The 21,664-nt window shown below is 56.0% G+C and overlaps 1 protein-coding gene across 1 annotated transcript; it reads right to left on the bottom strand.

The window, feature by feature from the left end:
- Positions 1-358: 358 nt before the first annotated feature.
- On the bottom strand, positions 359-6,515 carry NANOS3 (nanos C2HC-type zinc finger 3). The gene is made up of 2 exons (XM_081076295.1): positions 3,725-6,515; positions 359-1,813 (listed from the first exon to the last, which is right to left on the bottom strand). The coding sequence occupies exons 1-2, from the start codon at positions 4,182-4,184 to the stop codon at positions 1,746-1,748; spliced, it is 528 nt and encodes a 175-aa protein (XP_080932421.1). The 5' UTR covers positions 4,185-6,515; the 3' UTR covers positions 359-1,745.
- Positions 6,516-21,664: the final 15,149 nt, after the last annotated feature.

A 21,664-nucleotide genomic window follows, 5' to 3' on the forward strand; every position in this document is an offset into this window, starting at 1 on the left:
CCATCTCTGGGTCTGTGAGACCACAAGATGTCCACCTGGAGAGTTTGCTTTCAGTGCTCAGTGGCCTCGCTTGTCCTCTGAGACAAGCTGCTTCAAGGTTTCCGCCTGGGAGGAGGCAGTCCTGGTGGGTTGTTACGATGCAGACATGGTATGAGGGTGGGCGCTGCACAGCTCATCCCCAAGCCTGACCATCGCCCCCATGGCAGCACCACTAGCAGCCCCAGCCACTGCCGTCAAATCCATTGCCCAGAAAACAACACTTCTGTCAAACTGGTCACCACCATGTGGACTGGACCTGCCCCTTTATTACTTGTTCTGTGCCCCCCCCAGCACCCAGACTCCTAGGGCCATGGCAGAGCACCCCTCCTACTGCCTTCTTACACCCAGAGAGACCCCATGCAGGAGAAGAGCGAGTCGGGTCAGGGTCCCCCACTGCCTTTCCTTCCTTGACACTATCAGGGCAAGCCACTTAGTCCGGCTCCCTCGGCTGAGTCCTGGCAGCTCTCGCTTATGCCATTAGCAGTTTGAAACAGCTGATGGTTGCTGGGATGTCATGTCCCCAACTCAGTTTGAAGACCCGTGGGGGGCTGCTAAGAAGCCCTCCTCTGTGTCTTTCTGCTCCCGTCTCCCCTCCAAGCCTAGGCAGCAGGCTGTCTTCAAGGACAGGCTCCCATCCCAGGCTCCCCTCCTTGGTGACCTCAGGTCCCAGTTCAAGGGCAAAGGGGACCTGCAAAGTCCAAATCCTGCCGCTACCCAACACTGAGAGCCTGTGTGGGCTGGAGGCAGAGGGCGGCTCTGGGTTTAGGGGAGGAATGGGGATAGATACCTACTGCCCTCTGGAGGCCAAGGAAACAAGCTCTGGCAGTAAAGGGGACAGATGGGTGGGGGCTCCTCTGAGCGCAGCCGCGCAGGAGAACTGGATCCCGATCCCTAGGTGGGGAGGGATCTCCATCTCCTTCCCACTCCTGCCCAAGCAGACCCAATTGCTTTCACGGGACCCCACAGGACACAGCCCCATTCCTTGCCCCCACCCCCAGTAGTCCTTCCCTTGCTCTGAAGTTCCTGGCATGTGACTCTAAGGCCCCAGGTTGCTGGGACATTGTGGTGTAATTGTCTCTCCACTTTCCCCCTCAAATCAGGGCTCCTCCCCCAGCATGGGGGATCCCAACCGTTTGGCATGTTACTCCATGTGGGGCGGCTGGGAATTTGAGGACACCAAGCGTCAAAGAAAGGGCCTACTGCGCTAACCCGGCAGCAGAGTGTCCAGCCCAGAAGTACCAGGAAAGGGGCAATGACCCCGCAGAGTCCCACAGTTGCCCTGTGGTACCCACTCCCTTATCTCAGTTCACCCCAGTGCCACTGGGTGAACAACAGTCAAGAAAGTAGGGGTCAGAGTAACAAGTGTGGCTGACACAGGAGAGAAAAGAGGTGCCCAGCCCCTCCGGAGATGTTTCTGCTACCATGACCCAAGACCAGCCTCGTCTGACGCTGATCCATTCGTAGATTTATTGAGCGCTGACTAGGTGCCCAGAGCTGGGGAGGGTGGGCAGGGGTGTCCAAGGACCACCACAGGGCTCTTTCGGCTGTGCTCCCAGGTCCTGCTCCCTCACTCCAGCCCCAGGCTTGGGGAAGTGTCCGAGGGCAGGTCCTTGCCAGGGGCGTCTTCCCCAAAATCCAGCCTTCATTGAGTCAGGGCCCCCAGGCCCAGGAGAAGGCAGCATCCCCATCCTCCCTGCAACTGCCTCCTAAGCAGAAGTGGAGGGACAGCAGGAAGAGGGCGAAGGTCCAGACGACTTCCCCGCACCTTTGGAACCTGGATTTTGAAAGCAGAGGAGGGAGGAAAAAAACAGTATTAGGTGATGAGTCCAGTTTCCCGAAGTACCAGCTCAACCTGCAGAGCTGCCGAGCTCTGCCTCCATCTAGAGGCTGCTTGTGGAATAGCACCCCAATCTCATTCCTACACGAGGGCGGCTCCAGGAGGGACCCGGAGCCCCGCACAACGCAGAAACCCACTGGGGACTGCCCGTGCTGCCCCCTCGTGGCTGCAGAGCTCTCGGGAGCCGGGATTTGTGACACCCAGACTTAGGGAGACCTGCACGGTGCAGCCCTTCAGTACCAAGGGAGGGTTCCCTCACCCTTCACTCCACACCCTGGGAGGTGAGATTTCCCGCTCCTTCAGAATTAAAAATGAGGATTCTGTAACCGTCGTCTCTATGTCCCCTCAGCTTCCCGCATCTCCAAGTTGGACCTCCCAGAACCTCCCAGGGATACTAGTATCTCCTCCTGCAGGCAGTCTTTCACTCTTTTAACAAATGTTCACTTTGCAACTGCCGGGGAGGGTCGGAGCCCTCCTACAGGGTCACCTCCCTCAAGGAGCTCACAATCTAATGGGGGAAACAGTACCTACCCTTGGCACCCAAATGGGCAGCGACACCTCCCCATCATACCCACCTCCTCCGTTGGCTGACTTCCTGTAAAGTCACTAAAAGAGATTTGTCCTTTAAAACCCCAGAGGAGCTGAGATCTTTTGCATCTATAATGGTAACTGCTCCTATTTAAGCCCAAGCTACTCAAAGACTGCATGGTTTGTGGCCTGGCAGCATGGCGGCCTCATAGGGAGCCAGTTAGAAATGCAGGTGTTCAGGACCCACCCAGACCTGCAGAATTGAAATCCACATTTTTATGAGCCAGATCAGGGTAACCCCACATGGTGGGCTGTGCAGGAGAGAGCAAATTTAAGACCTCAGGGAGGCTCCAGTTGCAGCTCTCTCCTAAGCTGCAGCCCTAAATGCCATCCTGGGCTGCCCCTCACACAACAAACTTGTTGGGCTCCCCCCCTAACCTGACATTCCTTCCTGCCTGCCTTGGACACCTCTACCTGGAAAATCAGGCTCTTCCAACACCCTCAAATCCGTCCCCACAGCCAGCTGCTTAGGCGTGGTCCAACACTCTTTGCACACAAACCTGGTCTTATCCCTTCCATGGCTCCCTAGTGCCCAAGTTCAAACTCTTTAATGTGACCAGCAAGGACCTATAGAGCCTTGGCCTGTCCCCAAATCTCTGACACCTCCCCCTCCACCATACAAGCATACAAACTCTGTCCCTAAGTTCTTGAATAAGCCCCAATGCCTGGGCCACACTTCTAGTGCTCCACCAAACTGACTTAGGCTTCCAAAAGTAACTTCCTCCAGGAAGCCCTCCTGGACCCCCTCATCTGGATCAGGTGCTTCCTCTAGATTCCCCCATTCAGCACCTATCACCCTTTATTTTAACTGCTGCTCTCCCATATAACTTAACCACTGCCGGCCCAGTCCAGTACTTGGCACAGAATGGGCACACAAACTATTGGGCAAACAAGTGAAGAAATGAGGAAGCTAGAGTTCGGAGAGTCTGAGCAACTTTTCTCAGGCCACACAGCTCCTCAGTGCCAAACAGTCCAAGTCATCGCTGTACCTGTCTGCAGATCCTACTGCTAGTCCCCATGGCCTCCCTGCCACATAACCTGTGCCTGGAAAAGGACGGCATTTCAGAGAGGGAGAGTCCCTTGCCCAAGGCCACACACCAAACTCAAGCCCCAGTTTACCCACATTGGGCAACACTTCTAGAATACTGTCCTAAGGTTTCTACACAGATTTTCTCCCCCCAGCCCTCTGAGGTGGGTACTGGGCTAATCCCACTTCATAGAAGCAGAACCCCTCCCTCCACAGCCAATTTCCCCAGCCACCTGCACTGGTTCCTCCTGCTCCTCGGTGGTGACTGGAGTCCTGTGTCCTTGCCTTGTCAGGCCGGGCCAGCCTCTTGCCAGCGGAGTTGCGGGTGGTATAGCTGTAGACAGAGGTGTAGCCTTGGCCAGTGAGCGGGCAGAAGCGGCGGGTGTGGGCGCGATCACGAGTGGCACCACACTGAGGGCACACGTAGTCTCGAAGGATGGGGCACAACACCCGGCCTTCCTCGTCCTTGAGCACATGAGACTGGTAGATGGCTCGGGACTCGCCGTTGTGTTTGCAGAAAGAGCACAGGCGTTCAGGAGCTGGTGAGGATTCTTGGCTGGACCTCTGATCCTCTGGTCCTGGTGCTGGTTCTGGCTGGGGATCCAGCCTGGTCTCAGGCTCTTCTTCCCCACGCAAAGCCCCCACCAGACGTGCCAAACCCAGGTAATCCGTCCACGGGTCAAAGGTCCCCATGGTTGGGCAACATGTGCCAAGGGCAGAGAGAAGAAACCTTGCCTGCTCCCAGTTAGTCCTTCTCTCCTTCCTCCCTGCCCCTCCCTGCCCCTCTCTGGAGCCTAGGAGTCTGGGCTGTCAGTTCCCTCCTTATACCTCCAAGGGGGTGTGAAAGGGGAGGAACAGGCTGTGGGAGATTCCTTATTGTCACAGGAGGGCTTGCTGCCGCTCCCTGTAAATGCACCTGCCAAGGAGATGCATCTCTGAGTGGGGGCAAGGGTGTGTGTGTGACAGAACATAGTCTGCAGGGGGTACCCACATTTTGGAGCTACACACCCCACCCAGAGGGCACTGGAAGGGCTACCCCCACTCCTCCTTAGAGAAGGCCTGCCACCTTGCCCCACAGGGTTTTGGGGGTGTGGGGTGTTGGAAGCCTGCCCCCAAGACAAACATTGCTGTAACTGGTAACTAGTAACTGCTTTCTTCCTTTCCCTGGGCTGGGGGAGGGGCCAGTGCCCCTGGGCCTTTTGGGGAGGGAAAAAAGCTGCTGATTTTTTCCTGCTGAAAAAAGCTGTCTCTAGAAAGGGGATGGTGCTTGGCTCACGGGATGGAGGGACAAGGACCAAGGCCCTCAGCTCTGGCCTCCAGAGCTTTTTCACACCCATTGTCTCAGTGGAACCCACTTAATGGATGAACAAAATGAGGTGTGAAGCCACCTGCCCATAGGTTTATTCACAAAGACTTAACAAAAAAGCCTGCCTCTCCCATCCAGTGACCCAAGTCTAGGAGCCCCCGCGGCTAGGTGCTAGCAAGGTAGCCTGTCTTGGCTCCTGGGTGGAGAGGGTGTGAGATGGGAGGTGGGGGAGAGCAGAGGTACCAGTTGATCTAGTGGGGATCCCCCCTCCCTCAAATGAAACCTCAGTTTAGTCTCAGAAAGGTAAAGCGTGCCCAGAAATCACACGTGGGGCACAGACATGCAGGTGAAGGGATCAGCTGGCACCGAGGGAGGGAAATTGAAGGTAAAGCAGGGGTATGCAGGCACGGGGCAAGGAGAGTGAAAAAGTTGGTCCCAAGGCTTAGACACAGAGAAGAGTGGCTACGCTGCCTACCCACCCCATTCGTTACTGCAAGAAAGAAAGACTCATTGAGCCCTCTGCCAGCAGGGCTCACCACTCCCTTTCAGAAAGGTTTTGCAGCTGCCCAGTCCCCCCTCCCCAGGGTGTCTTCCTCAAATCCAGCTTCCATCAGGATCCCAGACACCAGCCCTCCCCAAGGGGTGAGAGGCCAGGGTCAGGGCAAAGTACAAGCTGAGCAATTTGGGGGGGAAATCCGTGATGGGTCTTGTTCCTCAGCCCAATCCCCTCAGGCTGTGTGCGGCCCAGCCACAGTGACATTCATCCCTCGGTGGGTCTGGCCTCCGTCCTCACAACCCACCGACAACAATGAATGTTGATTGTGACCTTCGCTGTGGCCTACAGGTCGGACTGGCCCCACCCACCAAGATTTGGAAGGTGGGGGTTGCGCTGGGTGGATGGCAGTTCCAGGCCTCAGGGTCCACTCAACGGTCGATGGTTTGCCTGAGCTGCCCAAACTCACCGACAGGTTGAATGTTCCCCCAAGCCCTTGGCAACTTCTTGGGGGTGGGGGTGGGTCCCAAAGTGGAGGGTGGGAGGCAGGGAACTGGAGAGGGGAGGGAGGGACCTATGGAGTCATTAAGTCAGCAAACAGTTAGTAGGTGGCAACTGTCTGCTCCAGGACCTGGAAAAGCACTAGATTAATATAAATAATAGTAACAGTAGATATTTATGTAGCCTTTGCTACATTGATCTTGTACTGGATATTGGGGTCCCTTCATGCATTTACTCAAATCACCTTCAAATGGCCCTGGAAAGTGCAGGTGACACCCATTTGTCAGTTTAAGAGACTAAGGCCAGGGGGCACAGCTCTTAGGCCACTGGCTCCATGCAACAGAGATAAACAAGTCATTTAAATACAATGTATACCTTCTGTGAGCTTCACCAAGTTCCCTGGCCCCAGGATGGTTTATGAATCACAACAACCCCTGGGAGTCATCAGTGTCTCCATTGTGCAAAAGCAGGGCCTGCAGTGCCCCCCCCACCAGGCCCACCAGCCACCTGCAGGCCCACTTGCCCACTGGTCAAGGGAGAAACAAAAGGACAAGAGGGGTGACCCGCCACCCTCCTGCAAGTTATCAAGGCATCTGAACTCAGGCTCTTGGTGATGTGAAGGTGCAAGGTCGCTCCCCTCAGACCTCAAAACAGGCAGCAGTCAAATCGCTGCTGATCCGACCTTGGCAAGATGCTGCCCGCCCCCCATTTCCTCCCGGTAAAACAAGCCCAACCCCCCCCAACCCCCCCCCCCGTCCCGCCCTCCAGGGGCCACGAAGAGTTGGGCGCCAGGACCCTTGGGTGTCCCCATGCGCAGTCTTAGGGGAGGCCTCCACCTGGGTCTAGGGACCACGAGGACGGCCTGGGGAGAGTCTTTCAAATTTTCAGTCCCACCTGAAATTAATTTAAAAAATGGTGTCACACACACACACACAATTTCCAGTCCCCTCCCATTTCACTCAGGGGAATATGGAGCCCTAAAGAACCCCTCGGCATAACCCTAAGGCGGATCAAGGACCCCAAGTGTGTGCTAAAATTGAATGAACCCCAGAACTCCCCTGGCAGAGGGGGTTTGAGCCAGCAAAGCCCTCCAAGCCCTGCCTCTGAGACACCACCCAAGTCTGCCCCGGGAGACCCGCCCCTCCCCAAGACCCGCACTCTTAAAACCCACCCACAAATCGTCCCTAGGACCCACTCTCTAAAACCCACCCTTATAGACTCCCATGGAGCCCACCCACAAACTCAACCCCCACAAAGCCCGCCCCCTAATTGGGTCCTGAAAGAGCCCAGCTCCCCTAAGGCCTGCCCCCGGGCCCGCCCTCTGAGCCTGCCCCTTCTGGCACACATTTTGCCAGCCCCAGGAGCGCTCCAAGCCACAGAGCCCCACCCCCTACGGTCCTCCTCTAAAGCCCGCCTACCTAGACCCCCACGGACCGCGTCCTTACGGAGTCCCCAAACCGCTGCCCGAACCCCGCAAGACGCCCCCGTGAAATTTCCCCATAAAGCTCTTCCCCAAAGCCCGGCCTCTGGTCCCCAGGCCGGGGTCCAGTCACGTCTCCAGCCTGTCAGGAGCTCCGGGGGCGGTGGGAGAAGCACCCTCCCCCACGGCCCACTCAGCGTGGGGCAGAAGGGCCCCAGTCGGGCCCTGGGGTGGGTGGGTAGGTGGGCGGCGACCAGGGCTCCTCCCCTCTACCCCTGACAGGTATCCGAGCCCTCCCGAGGGAGAATGTGGGGTCTCCTGTCTTGGGGATGGTGGTTCTAACGAAGAGAATGCCTAAAACTCTGGCGGAAGGAGGGTGGGTTGGGAGGGCAGAGAGAGTAATAATAGGAAATATAACAATAACGCTTCACATACATCACCTTATTAGGATGATGTTTTAGCCATGAGGAAGGTGAGGCTCAGAGTTTGGTATACCACTCTCGGAGGTTTCTCAAAAGCTTTGTTCTTGGTGACTATAAGGCTAAAATGTGGGGGTCATCAGGTCCGAGGCATTCTGGCCATATCGAGGGACCCAAAAGACACCTCTTTCCCTTCTGTGCCTCCTCTCTGCTTGCTTGCCTGCGGGCTTTGACTTTGACCTATCAAGGAGGGAGGTCCCTGCAAGTGTTGTCCCCAAAACTGGAAGAACGGGCAGGGGGTGTCTGGTCCCGGCAGACAGGAAGGCGGAGCTGGGGAACGGGCGGGGCTTCGAGCCGAGGGGCGGGGCTGCCTGGGGGGTGTCTGTCTCCCTTTGTCTGCAGTGGTCTACGCTGGCTTCCCGCCCTTGCCCTCGGTGTCTGTCTGGGTCTGACTGTGCCCCTCTCAGGCATGTGTTTGTGTGGGCCTCCCACCCTGCGTGCGCTCCAGTCCGTGGCTGTCTGGGTCCGCCTGTGGGTGGCTGGCCCGTTACACCTGATCTGTGTCTGTCGGCCAGGCCCCTCGGCATATGGGGCTGGCCCTTGGCGAGGGGCAGCCTCATGTCTGTCTGTGTCTCACTGTCTGGACTCGGGGCTCTTGCGGGGGGGGGGGGGGGGGGAGCTGACCGTTCCTCCCGCCAAATGTTCTGAAGCCTAATGGGGGGCCGATTTGGCTTCCATCTGACTTTGAAGCCCAGCAGGGTATGTGGAGCTGTCTCCTTCCACCCCAAACCCCCACCTCAGTGCAAAGCAGAGGTGCCCTTCAAGGCTATTTTGGCCCTCATTCCTCTTCCTCACCGGTAATCCCTGGGACCCCACTCCCACCACGCCCCAGCTGGAAGGGTCTGTCTGGGCAGGGGGCTGGGAATGAGTGAGGTGAGGGGAGCCTTCCAGAAGCCACACTGACATAGGGCCTACCCCCACCCTGAGCTCTAGGAAGGCAGGGCAGCTGGTGCTGGTCTGGGGGTCAGAGATGAGAGGGTGATGGATGGAGGCAGCTCTGCCGTCAAGTTGAAGGGGGGGCAGCGCAGGGGTGGGGGTGGGGGAAGGCACAAGGTCAGAGGTTCAGAGCTTCCAAGGGTGTCTGGCAGCCTGTATGTGTCTCTGTGTGTCTCTGCATGTCCATGCGCATGTTCCTGCACCAGTGCCCCGTGTATCCCAGTGTGCACATGTCTGTGGATGCCGGTGCATGGACCTAGAGGGGACCTAGGGGAGGAGGTGGTCAGGGCCTGGCAGACAAAGATCCTGTTGTGGGGATACGGTGACAGCACACATGGGGTTCCCTACGTGGGGTCCTGCTGATGGCCCAAGCTGTCCAGAATGATGCACAGGGGGCTCCTCATTTCCCCCATACATGCGTGACTTCCCAGGTTCCTGCTCTGCCCTCCTCATGCCAGTGCCTGGCTTCCTGTCTCCTCAGGACTTTCATGTGGGGTAGACAAGGGGCTCATCTGTCCCACCCAGACCTGGAGGTGGTCAGAGGGCTGGGAGCCCGACTTCCTTCCCCAGCCCACCAATTATGTGGGGCCAGGGCTAGGGGAGGCAAGAAGGCTCCAGCTTCAGGGTTAGGGTTGGGGGCTGTGGAGAAGCCTGGTGCCAGTTAATGGGACATTTAGACACTTCTGCTGAGGCTCATGGTGCAGGGTGACCCTGGGTCTGGGTCAGGGTGGACTCTGTCTGCAAAATGCCGGCAGCAGCTGCCTATGAGCCTGTTACTGGTGGGCTGTTGTGGGCTTGAGGTCCAAGCTACTCAGGTAGGCTATCGGGGTGGGGGGGGGGGTCTGTGGGTGTCTGTAAATCGAGGTGGGTATGTGCAATAGTGGGAGTCTGTCTCTATGCCAGCTGTGTGTGTGTGTGTCAGTTCATGTGTCGGCACTCCTATGGGCTTGTTTGTGTGTGGATGTCAGTGTGACTGGGTGTGTGTCAGACTAATTGTGGGTAATGGCAGGACAACGTGTGAGCCAGTGTATGTGGGTGTCTCGCATTTATCAGTGTCACTGTGGGTGACTGTAGTCTGTGCCATCCGATGATGGTGCCCCCTAACCCCGTTCACTAAAATGGCAGCTCTAGGAGGGCAGGGATTTTGGTATCTTTTATCCCCAGTAATAGAATGGTGCCTGTACATAACAGATGCTCAATAAACAAGTGTCAGGTTTATGGCCATCAGGGTGACTGTGGATTTCTGTGTGTCGTTGTGCGTGTTATTGTATCTGTCTCTGTGTTGGTATTATTGTAGATTCCAGGTGTATTATCAAGTGTTAGGGTAGGTGACTATGGGTATAGGTACTATTGGAGGGGTTCACATGTGTTTGTTGGTGACAGTGTCCGAATGGGTGTCTAGGAGGGTCAGCTTTACCATGGGCAACCATGAGTCAGCATGTGCAGCTGTGTCACGTGTGTATCTGTCAAGATTAATAGGACCTGATGGCAGCATCTGTATAGGTCTTGTACCATCTGTGTGTGTGTCCGGTTGCCTGGGTGACTATGGGGGTGTCCTTGCCTGGGCAGGCACTTGTACGTCCATATGTGTATGTCCCAGTTCTTGTGGATAATGGTGTCTATCTGTGCTTGTGTCATGGACTTTAACATATCTGTGATTGTCACGGTTACCCTGGGTGACAGCCTGTGGGTGCCCGACAGTGCACGTCTGGTCTGACTGTCTGTGTGTGCAGTAGAGAATGATGTGTCTGTCAGTGTTATATGCAAGGCTGTGTCTATGCTGTGGCCACTGTTAGTGGTGGCTGCATTTTTGTGTGGCACTGTTTTCACGGGTGTCAGCCCTGGTTGCCCACGTCATTGTGGGTGATGTGTATGCCCACGTGGCGGTGTTATTGTGGGTGATGGGTGTGTGCGTGTGTGTATCAGCATTCCTCCAGGTATTGTGAGTAATGGGGAGGCTGTATGTCCAAGTATAGTGTGTGTATTTCGGGTTCTTCATCAGCAATTTGGGAATATCTAACTACGGCTCTGTAAATACATCTGTAAGCAGCCCAGGGCGGTGGGGAATGGATGGGAAAGGAAATGGGGGGGACTGAAGTGTAGTGGGGTGAGGGAATGCTTCTCAGCTCCCATCAGCCAGTGAGGGTTCTTCCCCATTCCCCCACCCCACCCCCAGCATGCCTTCTAGGGCAGGTCCCTGGGAAAGGCTCCCTGTCGCTTTTAAAGGGCTCCCCAGGAATGGGATTCAGGGCCGTTTTCCCTTTTTATGGCCAGTTTTGGAGGGCGTGTTCCTGTTAGCAAACCTTGGCCCCAGTAAATACCCTGCAGCCGGCCGTAATGACAGGCCGGCGGGGAGCCGGCGAGGGCCGCTGCAGCCCTGGGCCTGCGGCCGTAGCCAAACCGGAGCGGGAGCCCCAGCGGGGATAGGTCTCCGCGGGGCCCGCGCAAGTCCGCGCGCCCGTGAACTTGGCCGGGGGCGCCCACCTGAAGGCGCGTGCCGGGCCGGAGACCCTCCCAGCCCTGCATTTCCGAGGTCCCCACTGCTCTGCCGCCCTAAGAACAAAGCTCGCCGCCGCCCTGTCCCGGGGCCTCCCCGCGGTCAGGTGTCAGTCGGCCCGGGCGCTGCTGTCCCTACGCCCCCATCAAGCATCCCCACCCCTCGGGGGCATCTCTGTCCGCCCTCCCCCCCCCCCCCCGCGACCCGTGCTCTCGGACTTGAGGGCCTCTCTTTTGGGGAGTCTGGCCCTTCCCGCGCCCCTGCTCCGGGAAGGCGAGACGCAGAGATGCCGCCGGGGCCTCCCCGCCCCCCTTCCCAGCCGCCGCAACAATGGAGGGCCGGGCCGCAGAGGCCGGGGCGTCCGCCCCCCCAGCCGCCAGCAGGTGCGCGAGGGGGCTGCGGCCGGGTGTCGCCGCCGTCCCGCCCCTCCGCTCCCCCTCCCCGCGGGCGGTCCCCGGCCCGCCGGCGCCCGCGCTCACCTCGTTTTGGGCCGCCGCCGCGTGTCCCCTCTTGTTTCCAAAACCCGCCCGGAAAAGCCCCCTGAGCCAAGGCGCTGGCACGGGAAATTGCATTTCGGCGGCTCCGGGGCTGGGCGAGGGCTCCCCAGGCCGCGGGCAGGGGGAGGGGGCCGCGGGGCTCCGGCGCCGGCTCGAACCCGCGGCCACCGCCTCCCGCCCGCCCGCCTGTCTGTCTCGGTGACGTGCCCGCGCTCCCCGCCGCCGCCGCCCCCTCCCTCCTCCCCGCGCCGCGCCGGGTGGTGGGTCCAGCCGCGGCCGTGTGTGCCCCGAGGCCTCCCGCCAGGCGCACCAGGACGCACGCGGGGATGCCCACCGGGCGCCAAGACGCAGCTCCTGGGTCTCGCGCGGGGGACCCGGGGGGCATGAGCGGGAACACGCAGGGACCTAGATGCACGCAAAGCTCAAAAGCGCAGGGGGAGCATAGGCGCGTACAAAGACACGCGGACCACAAACAAGGGGCTGTCACACACCCACGGGAGGGCGTGGCGGGACATGTAAGGGCACTGAGGCACCGGTTACACGAGGTTGTCCATAAAAGCAAGCTACACACATAGGAACACCCAGGGATACACCCGGAAAGAGGAAGGCCCTCAGAACTGAAATATAGAGAGAGGAGGCCAGGGGCAGATGTGGATCATACTGACACACACACACAGACTCTCAGGGATGGCCACAGAACACACACGTAAGCCCAGGGCCACACACAGCACACACAGGGGTACGCACAGAACTTCCATCCCTCCCCACCCAGGAGGTACACAGTTGTGGGAACACCTGGACACATAACACATAGACACAACACATGGATATATAGATAGAAGAGGAACACACCCTTGGAGACATACCAGGCCCACAGGCTTAGGGGCACACACAGACATACGAAGTTCACAGACACAAATATGTACACAATCACTCCTGTACAAAGGGCAGAGGCACCTGGAATTCATAAACCCATACCCACACCACAAAACCCCAGGGCCACAGGGGTCTTTATGAACACACAAAATACAGGGACACTTTCAAGCAGACATGTCCTCCTGGGACCACCTGGCTTAGGCACACATGGGCTAGGTGCACAGGCTGTACGCAGGTGGACTAGGAAGTTGTACGCAGGTTGGGACTCTTTTTGTTTTTAATTGGGGAATATTGGGGGACAGTGTGTTTCTCCAGGGCCCATCAGTTCCAAGTCTTCCTTCAGTCTAGTTGTGGAGAGCGCAGCTCAGCTCCAAGTCCAGTCGCCGTTTTCAATCTTAGTTGCAGGGGGCACAGCCCACCATCCCATGTGGGAATTGAATCGGCAACAGTGTTTTGAGAGTTCACACTCTAACCAACTGAGCCATCCGGCTACCCCAAGTTGGGACTCTTCTGAGCAGTCAGATACTTACACGGAGTTCCCATACTCACACACACACACACACACACACACACACACACACACAATCCAGGTACACAGAAACACATACAGCAGGGATCTTACACTGGCAGACGCTCCCTTCAGAGATCCACACACAGAGTCCCCTGTAGCTCCCCAACACACACACACACACACACACACACACACACACACACACACACACACACACACACACCAGCCCCTGCCTGCACCACCGGCTGGTGAAGGGAGGTCACCTCAAGGCAAACCCTGGCGCCAGGCGTCCTCCCGTTGGCCAGGGCTAAGCAGACAGATTTCTCATTCTGTGTATTTACTTATCTCCTGCCCGTCTGAGAGGGGGTTGGAGAAACCGTAAGTGCCCCAAGTTCAGGCTTTAACCTTTGTGGGGACATGGTCATGCTCCACCTGGCCATATACCCTCTCCTTTGGCCCCCTCACCATTGTCCTGCCTCAGTTGCCCCTTTCCCTATAGCCGGCCCGCTTCCAGGTCTCAGCCCAGAATTAGCCAGCTGGCCCAGGAGGGTGATGTCCCCAGGACCCCAGTTTGGGGTCCAGCCCTATTCTTACCTAACACCCTGCCAAATGGGGGATAATCCCCTGGGGAGAAGCTGCAAGACAGACGAAAATAGTAACGGGGCCTCCTGCGTGGGGTCAGCTTTGTTGTCCCTCCTGTGCTCTCCTCTTCAAACTGAAAAGCGGCATGGGAGTGCTCTGGAATATACTTCATTCATTCACTCCCAATCATCTCGGACTCTTCCCAGCTCGCCAACGAAGTGAATATTGTCCTTTTCACAGATGGGCAACCGAGGCTCAGAGAGAGGTTGCCCTTGTTCAGGTGGCACAGCCTGGAAGCGGCAGAGCTGGGATTCTATGCGAGGCCTTTCCCGGTTTCCTTGGCTTTAGGATGGGCCTGAAAAAGCACTCCAGCCCGTTCTCCTGCCCGCTGAGCCTCCCGCGGCCACCAGCAGGGGGCAGCAGACTCCAGAGCCCTCCCCGCTGTCGGGGCAGGCTGTCTCTCAGCTCCCTCTCAGTCCCCCCCCACTACTGTCCCAACACAGAAGCTGAGGACGCTGCCTGGACTCCCCAAGCTGGAACCTCCTCTGCTAAATGCAGAAGCCCCAAAAGGAAGGCTCTCTTTTTAAATAGAGAGCTCCTTAAATAGAGCTTCCCCACAAATACCACACTCGCACGTGGTACCTCTTAACGTCTAGCTCTACTCCTTCTTGCTGCAACACTTTGGCTGGATGGGCAGCCTCAGCATTCCTGAACTAGGTCAGATCAGGAGAGAGCATTTCGGGAGCCCAGCCCAGTGGTTAGTCTCCCCAACCCCAGAATCCTCTGAATATGCCCCGCAGCCCAGCACAGGATGGGAGGGCAATGGGGGAAGCCCCAGTGCCCCGACTGCTTGATTCCTTTGGGCCGGCATGTGGGAACTGCTCGCCCCAGCCCCCAGTTCCTGGGGCCCTTGCCAATGCTGACTCATAGGGGACCCACGGCTGTGACTCAGCAGCGGCTCTTCTTGAAACTCTCCACGAGAGTTCCCACCCCATTTACCTCCTGTCCTGTCAGAGTTCTCCTCAGGGACCCAGATGGGGGCTGGGCCTGTGTGTGAACCAAAAGACCCTTTCAGCTCTGTCAACCCAGAGCCTCAGTCCCCAGAGGCAACCCCAAGGCTGTGACCATGGGCGGGTGTGCCTGGTCATGGGGCCTGTGTATGTCCAGCAGCGTGTAGCTTTCACACTCAGGAGTTAGCCTAGAGAAACCTTGAGAAGGCAAGGCTCAGAGTGCGCCTTCCTCTGCACTCCACTGGAGTCTGGGCAGGGACACTCCAGGGCCATACGGGGCCCTGGGCTGCAAGTTCATTCCTTCAACCACAAACCTTGCTTCTCCAGCCATCTTCCCGTCTCCGGAAATGGCAGCTCCAGCCTTTCAGCTGCTGGGGCCAAAACCTTTCTTAACAAATGCGATCCATTAACAAATTCAGTTACTGTCCTTCCTAAATGAATCTAGAATCCTACCTTCTGTGGTGTCCCCACCCTGGTCCAACCCCCATGGATTCTCTCCTGGACCAGTGCAGTTGCCACCTCCTTTTTCTCCAGGCCTCCACCTCACACAGTCTGTTCCTACACAGCGGAGGGTGCCTGTGAACACACCAGTCGGCTCATGCCCCTCCTCTGCTCAGAACCTTCCATGGCTCCCACTCACACCAAAAGCTCAAGTACTCCCCACAGCCTTGCACCCTCTAGCCCATCTACTCTTGGCCTTCACCTCCCCTATTCCCTCCCTCCCTCACTCTGCTCCCGCCACATGGTTCTTCTCACTGTTCCTCAAACACACCAGGCACACACGGTCCAGTCCCAGGGCCTTTGCACTGCCTGTTCCCTCCACCAGGGACTCTTCCCCCAAATACTCACATGGCTGCCTCCCTCATTTCCTTCAGGTCTCTGCTCAAATATTACTTCCTCAGTGAAGACCCCCACCACATATTTAATTTAAAGTCATACCCCGTTACTTTATCCTGCTCTATTTTTCTCCATTGCCCTATCGCCTTTGACCACACTATATGTTTGACTGCATACAGTATCTTGTTTCTTATCTGTCTCCTGTACTCACATGTCAGCTCCTCCTAAGCAGGAAGTTTTGTCCTGATCACTATTATAGCACCGTGAGCAGAGCCTCAGACAATATCTGTGGCATCTATGTATTGGTAACTACCATGTTCCTGGCATGCTGGGAAACGAAATAGGCATGGACCTGCCTGCTACTGTCTGATGGGGGTACAGTCATGTAGCTAGCTCTCCAATTGCAGTGAAGAATTTTCAGAATTGCCAGAAGCACAAGAGAGTACAGGGGAAGCGTGGGGGCCAGCATTGAGGATGGGGTACAATCAGGGGAGGCTTTTGGAGGAGGTGAGGTCAAGCAAATCCTTGACGGTCAGTGAGGGGTTTAGATATAAATAAGATGGCAAGATCTGGAAAGTTTTTGCTTTTAGTTGTTATTGAGGTATAATTTACATAGAGTAAAACTCAGCCTTTATACCGTTCTGTGAGTGTTGACAAATGCATACAGTTGTGTAGCCACTGCTTGAATTGTGATACAGCAGAGTCATTCAGAGGCTATAAGCATGAGTCTGAGGTCACATGCGCTGGGCAATGCACACGGCAAAGAGGACAAAGTTGGAAACAGAGGGCCAGTGGGGAGACATGAGTGGCTGTCCAGGTAAGAAGGGCGGGGAGGAGCCTGGAAGACAGGGGGGAATGAACAGCTTCAGGAAGTGGCGCTGACAGGTCTTAGAGAAGGACCATGTATGGGGACTGAGGAACCAAGGAGAAAAGCTGGGTGTCCCCTAGGGCAGGCTGAGTCAGAGGCACCTGTGGGACACCCAGGAGTAGAGGTTCAGAGAGGGGGTCATCATATGTGATGGCCAAAGCTATGCGTGGGGAGGATAGCATTTGGGAGGCCAGTTCACAAAGAAGACTGAGGAGGAGGGGTGACACCAGGAGCACATAGTGTCCCAGGCCAAGGAGGAAGTGGGCAAAGATGACAGATACTACATAGAAGTTGAAGACAGGGGTGACTGAGAAAGGTGGCCTGACTCAAAAGTTTGGTGTCAGTGGTGGGATCAGGCAGCCATTTGCACAGTACATGCGAGGGAAGGGGACAACAGCACTCTCCAAAAGTTCATCATGAACCAGAAATGTCAGCCGCCATGTGTGTCATGTTTACATTTTTTTAGTAGCCATGTTAAAAAAAGTAAAAACCAACCAGTAAAATTAATGTTAATATTTGATTTACCCCACTACATCCAAAATAGTATTATTTCCACATGTTATCAAGATAAAAATTATCGACGAGATATTTCACATATTTTTAAAAAAACATTTATACTTACAACATCTGTCCATTTGGACTAGCCACATTTCAGGTACACAGTAGCCACATGATAAGTGACAAAGTCACTGGAAAGTGCAGGTCTAGACAGAACCTGATTTTGCTTTTATATGACTCACCTCGCCCTAAAATTTGGATATTTTATTCATTATGGATCTTTTGCATTAATTTTGATTTTCAAAAACATCACATTCAAATATTATTCAGTCTTCCCTACAAAAACTTGTACATGAATGTTCACAGCAGCATTATTTATATTAGCCCAAAAGTGGAAACAACTCAAATGTCCATTGACTGATGAATGCATTTTTTAAAATGTGGTGTATCTATGCCACATATTATTCAGCAATAAAAAGGAATGAAATAGCAAGACATGCTACTACATGAATGAACCTTGAAAAGTGAATGAAACCAGTCACAAGGCACATTGTATGAGTTCATTCATACATAAAGACGGAGAGTAGATTAGGAGTGCCAGGGGCTGGAGGACAATGGGGGGGTTACGGGGAGCGACCGCCAGTGGGTACAGGGTTTCTTTTTGGGGTGATGAAAATATTCTAAAATTGATTGTGGTGATGGTTGCACAACTCTGTGAATATACTAAAAACATTGTATACTTTAAATAAGCCAATTGTATGACATGTGAATTTTATCTCAATAAAGCTGCTATGAAAAAACATTAATCTTGATTAATGAGTGGTTCGGTGCCCACTTAAATTTTTCTGCCCAGCCTTACTCTCCTCACCCTAGTCCCCACCCTGTTGTTCCTCCCACACCAAACTTAAGACGGACAGTTAAGGTTCGGGAAAGGCCCCAGGGTAGGCAAGGAGGAGTGGTGAAGCCTGGGGAGCGGAGACGTGACCAGTTGTGCCCCCGGCACCTTTTTCCCTGTCAGCAGTCGCTGTAGGAGTGGCAGGCTCCCGAATGGGAAGAATGATGGCTCTTTCTCAGATGCCTCGGAAGCCTGATTCCAAAGCCCTGGCCTGCCTACCCTCCTAGACATCCTGACTCAATTTGCCCGCTGTGTGCATGTGACCCTCTGCTGTCCCCCAAGTGACTCAGGCTGCCTGGAAGCCCCCCTCTCTGGGGACGCCTGGCTGCCCACGGTGACTTTTCACAGACATGGTGGAAACAGGCTGGCGCCTCTGGGACCCAGGCTGGACTCCTGGGAGCAGCCCAGTAGGGCCTTGGCCCCACAGCCCACCCGCAGAGGGCCTAAGGACTGGGGTGGGGGTTGGGGAACTCTTTTCAAAGGGCCTTTGTGGGAGCAGCTGGGGGGGCTGCCGGGGGACCCCACCCTGTGTGACTCAGGCTTCATTGCTGGGTGATGACTCACACCCAGCACCCCCCCACACACCAGCTCGCCAGCAGCAGGTGCTGCCAGCTCCGGCTTTGGGACGGGGCCTCTGCTGCCATGTTCATGTCTCTCTTCCCTGGGCCTGTGACCCGCACCCATTTCTAGGGGCACCAGCCCAGCCTTGACCTCCTTGCCCTATAGGAATGGGACCTAGGAGAAAACATCCCACACTCCCTCCCCTCCTTCGTGGGGGGCAGACCCTTGGTAGTAAGCAGTGACAGGCATTGTCTCACTGTTGATTCATAGAAAGGCAGGGTGTTGTTGCTATTTCCTCTTAACAGATGGGGAAACTGAGGCTCGGTGAAATTGTGGAATTTGCCCAAAGACACAGGAGATCAAACCCAGAGTTCAGGCATGCGGAAGCTGCTGCCGAGAATGTTACTGGGTAATAAGGTCAGCTGCCTGGTGCACCAATGGAAGATTATTGCATCCTGCAATGTGCGCCCATTTCACTGATGAGCACACTGAGGCAGGGAAGACAAGTCACAGACCTAGAGGGAGAGGTTGGGCCAGGATTCGAAAGGAGCCTGGGAGCCCGGGCCTTGTTCTGCCGCTTCCCCACGGGCCTCGGGCGCCCCCGACGCCGGGCCCTTCCAGCCGCCGGGGCGGCTGGAGCAGGGCAGCCCGCCAGGCTGCCGGGCGCCGCGCCCACCGGCATCACGCAGCTATGAGTCACCGGGAGCCGGCCCCGCCCCCCGCGCCAACAAATAGCGTGTTGCCCGGCAACCGCCGCCAGCGGGGTCGGGGGTGCCCAGGCTGTGAGCGAAGACCCGGGTTCAAGCCTCCAGCTGGGTGGGAGTGATGAGGGGCTCTGTGACCCGGTGGCCTTACCCAGGTTAGGGACTCAGGTCAAGATCAAGGCCTGCCCTCCTGGTGGGCACAGAAATGAGGGTGAAGGAGACAGCTGTGGTTCAGTTAGGAGGACAGAGGTGTCTCTCTCCAAACCACATCCACCCCTTGTTCTCCGGTAGCCGGTGCCAAAGTCAGGGGATAGCATAGGGTCCTCGTTATGGGGTGAGAGGAACCCCTAGAAGCTGGGCCAGAGCTGTGGCCACGTGGTGGAAATCACTTTACTAGAGGGATTTAGGGGACCGACCTGGGGTGGGGGGATCAGAAGAGTTGTGATGGAGGATTTTTGCTTTTAACCCTAAAAGGAGCTAGCAATGAGTACATTCTGTTCCAAACTGTTCTACACGTCATACCTATGTATATTAACTAATTTAATGTTCACAATCGCCCTCTGACCTTTCATAGGTATTATTCCCAGTTTACAGATGGAGAAACTGAGTAACAGAGAGGCAAACTTCTTTGCTAGCTGACGCAGAGCACCAAACTTGAACACAAACAGGTTGACTTGGGATCCCTTACCTCTCTGGGTCAGATACATGCCCCCTCTTGGCGATGGTCATATCTGCGGGAGTGTGCAGCATGGGTATAAGTAACAAGTCCCCGTGGGAGCTTGGATGGGACATGTAAGGGTATGGCAGGGGCCCCGGTGGTCTCCTTGGGGGCTGTTGACACAAGGAGCTGAAGACTGTGCCCTCCAGAGGCTGTGACATGCCCCCTGCCAGACTATAAGTATCTGCATCTATTCACTCTGGGCTCCCCAGGACCCTTTAATAGTCACCACCCAGCTGCCCACAGGACGCCTAAGGGGGCTGCAGGAGCGGTAGCCCAGGGCCCCAGTCCCTATGAGATAGGGAAAAGAGCAGGTACCAGCACTAGGGCAGGGCTGGCAGGCAGATGTGCCCCCCCAGCCTGGCCTCCATCAGGGAAGTGACCAACTGTCTGGGAAGTGACCATCTCTGCATTATTTAAGAAATGTTCATTTTACTCAAATGTTGAATAAATCATTCAAATGGTTGAGTGGAGTGGCAGAAGAGGACAGTTCCTGGAGAGTCTAAATACAATGGGTCATAGTGGCAGGTCAGAAAAGCATCCTGGAGATGGTGCCCCAGGGTCTGAAGGACGCTAAGGTGGGTGTGAAAAGACAGGTTGGAGAGAAAACGGAGCCCTGACGAAAAGGGCCTTGTGGCCAATGAGGTGGGGACCATGTAGGAACTTTCTCTAGTGGATGTTGGAAAGGGGATGTGAGTGAATTTAATTGGCTCTGTCTGGAGAATGGATGAAAAGGGTAAGGCCAGAAGCAAGGGGACCAGAGAGCTGTCTGTTAGAGCATTTCCAGGACAGAGACGATGGTGGTTCAGGGATGCAGTTGCTAAGATTTAGCAAATAAAAACACAAGAGGCTCAGTTAAATTTGATTTTCAGACAGAACAAGTAAAAATTTTTTGGTACAAGTATGTCCCAAATACTGCTTGGGACACAAACTAAAAATGATTCGTTGCTTATCTAAAAATCACATTTATCTGGGTGTCCTGTATTCTAGCAAGAGTACCTGAGGGTCTCAGGGCTCCAGGGGATGGGTAAAAGATAAATAGCTCACAAGGATTGAGCAAATGTACTTGGGAGTTTTACAGATAGGTAAACTGAGGCCCAGAGTGTTTTTTTTTTTTGTTGTTTGTTTGTTTTTGTTTTTGTTTTGGCAATTTGTCTGTACAGTTAGTGAGTGACCCCCGACTGGACCCAAGTCATGTTGGTTGCTGTCCACCAGCGAGTTAGAGCAGTCACACCCGTCCTCCACAGGGTGGGGAATGGGGCTTGGGTACTCTGATTCAATAGGTTTCTGTAGGCCCAGGAAAGAGCCTTCCTAATGCAATAGACTCCACAGCCCCTTAGCACAGCCTAGGACTTGTGCCACCCCCTTGCGCCCCTCTTCCCAGGACATTGAGGCAGTGGGAGGAACGGGAGGCGGCCTCAGGGGGGCTCCGGTCCCCCAGCGGCGGCTCGGCCTCGCCCTCCTCCAGGCCGGGAGGCTCCGCCGAAGGCGCCCGCCGGGAGGGGGAGGAGGAGGGTTATTTTTACCTCTCTCCAGGCGGCCTGGGCGACAGGAAGTGAGCGCGCGGCCCGCCAGATGTGGGGAGCCAGGCAGCTGGGAGCAGCCACAGCTGGACTGGAAGCCAGCCCCGGGCGGGGGGAGGCAGAGTGTGCGGAGGGTGGATCCCAGGCCTCGGGTGCCCCCTTTGTTTCCCGCCGCCCAAGCCTACCCTTCCAGGTACCCCTCCCCCCACCCCCGGCTCATCTCGTTGGTGGCCTTGCTGTCCCCCAGCTGTACTCAAGTCCCCACGATGCTCGTGGGGCTCTCCGGTCCCGGGCGGGAAGGGGGACCCTGCTGCTTGCCCTGGGAACCCCTGGGTCCCAGCGGAGTGAGGGTGGGAGGGGGAGACTGCCGCTCGCCGCCCCGCCTGCCACCGCCATTGTTTACCCGTCGGCTGCCTCCTAGGAAACTTAACCCGCCCGCGGTAATTTTATTTGGGAACTTC

Source organism: Rhinolophus hipposideros (assembly GCF_964194185.1).
Source record: "Rhinolophus hipposideros genome assembly, chromosome: 16".
Lineage (NCBI taxonomy): Eukaryota > Metazoa > Chordata > Mammalia > Chiroptera > Rhinolophidae > Rhinolophus > Rhinolophus hipposideros.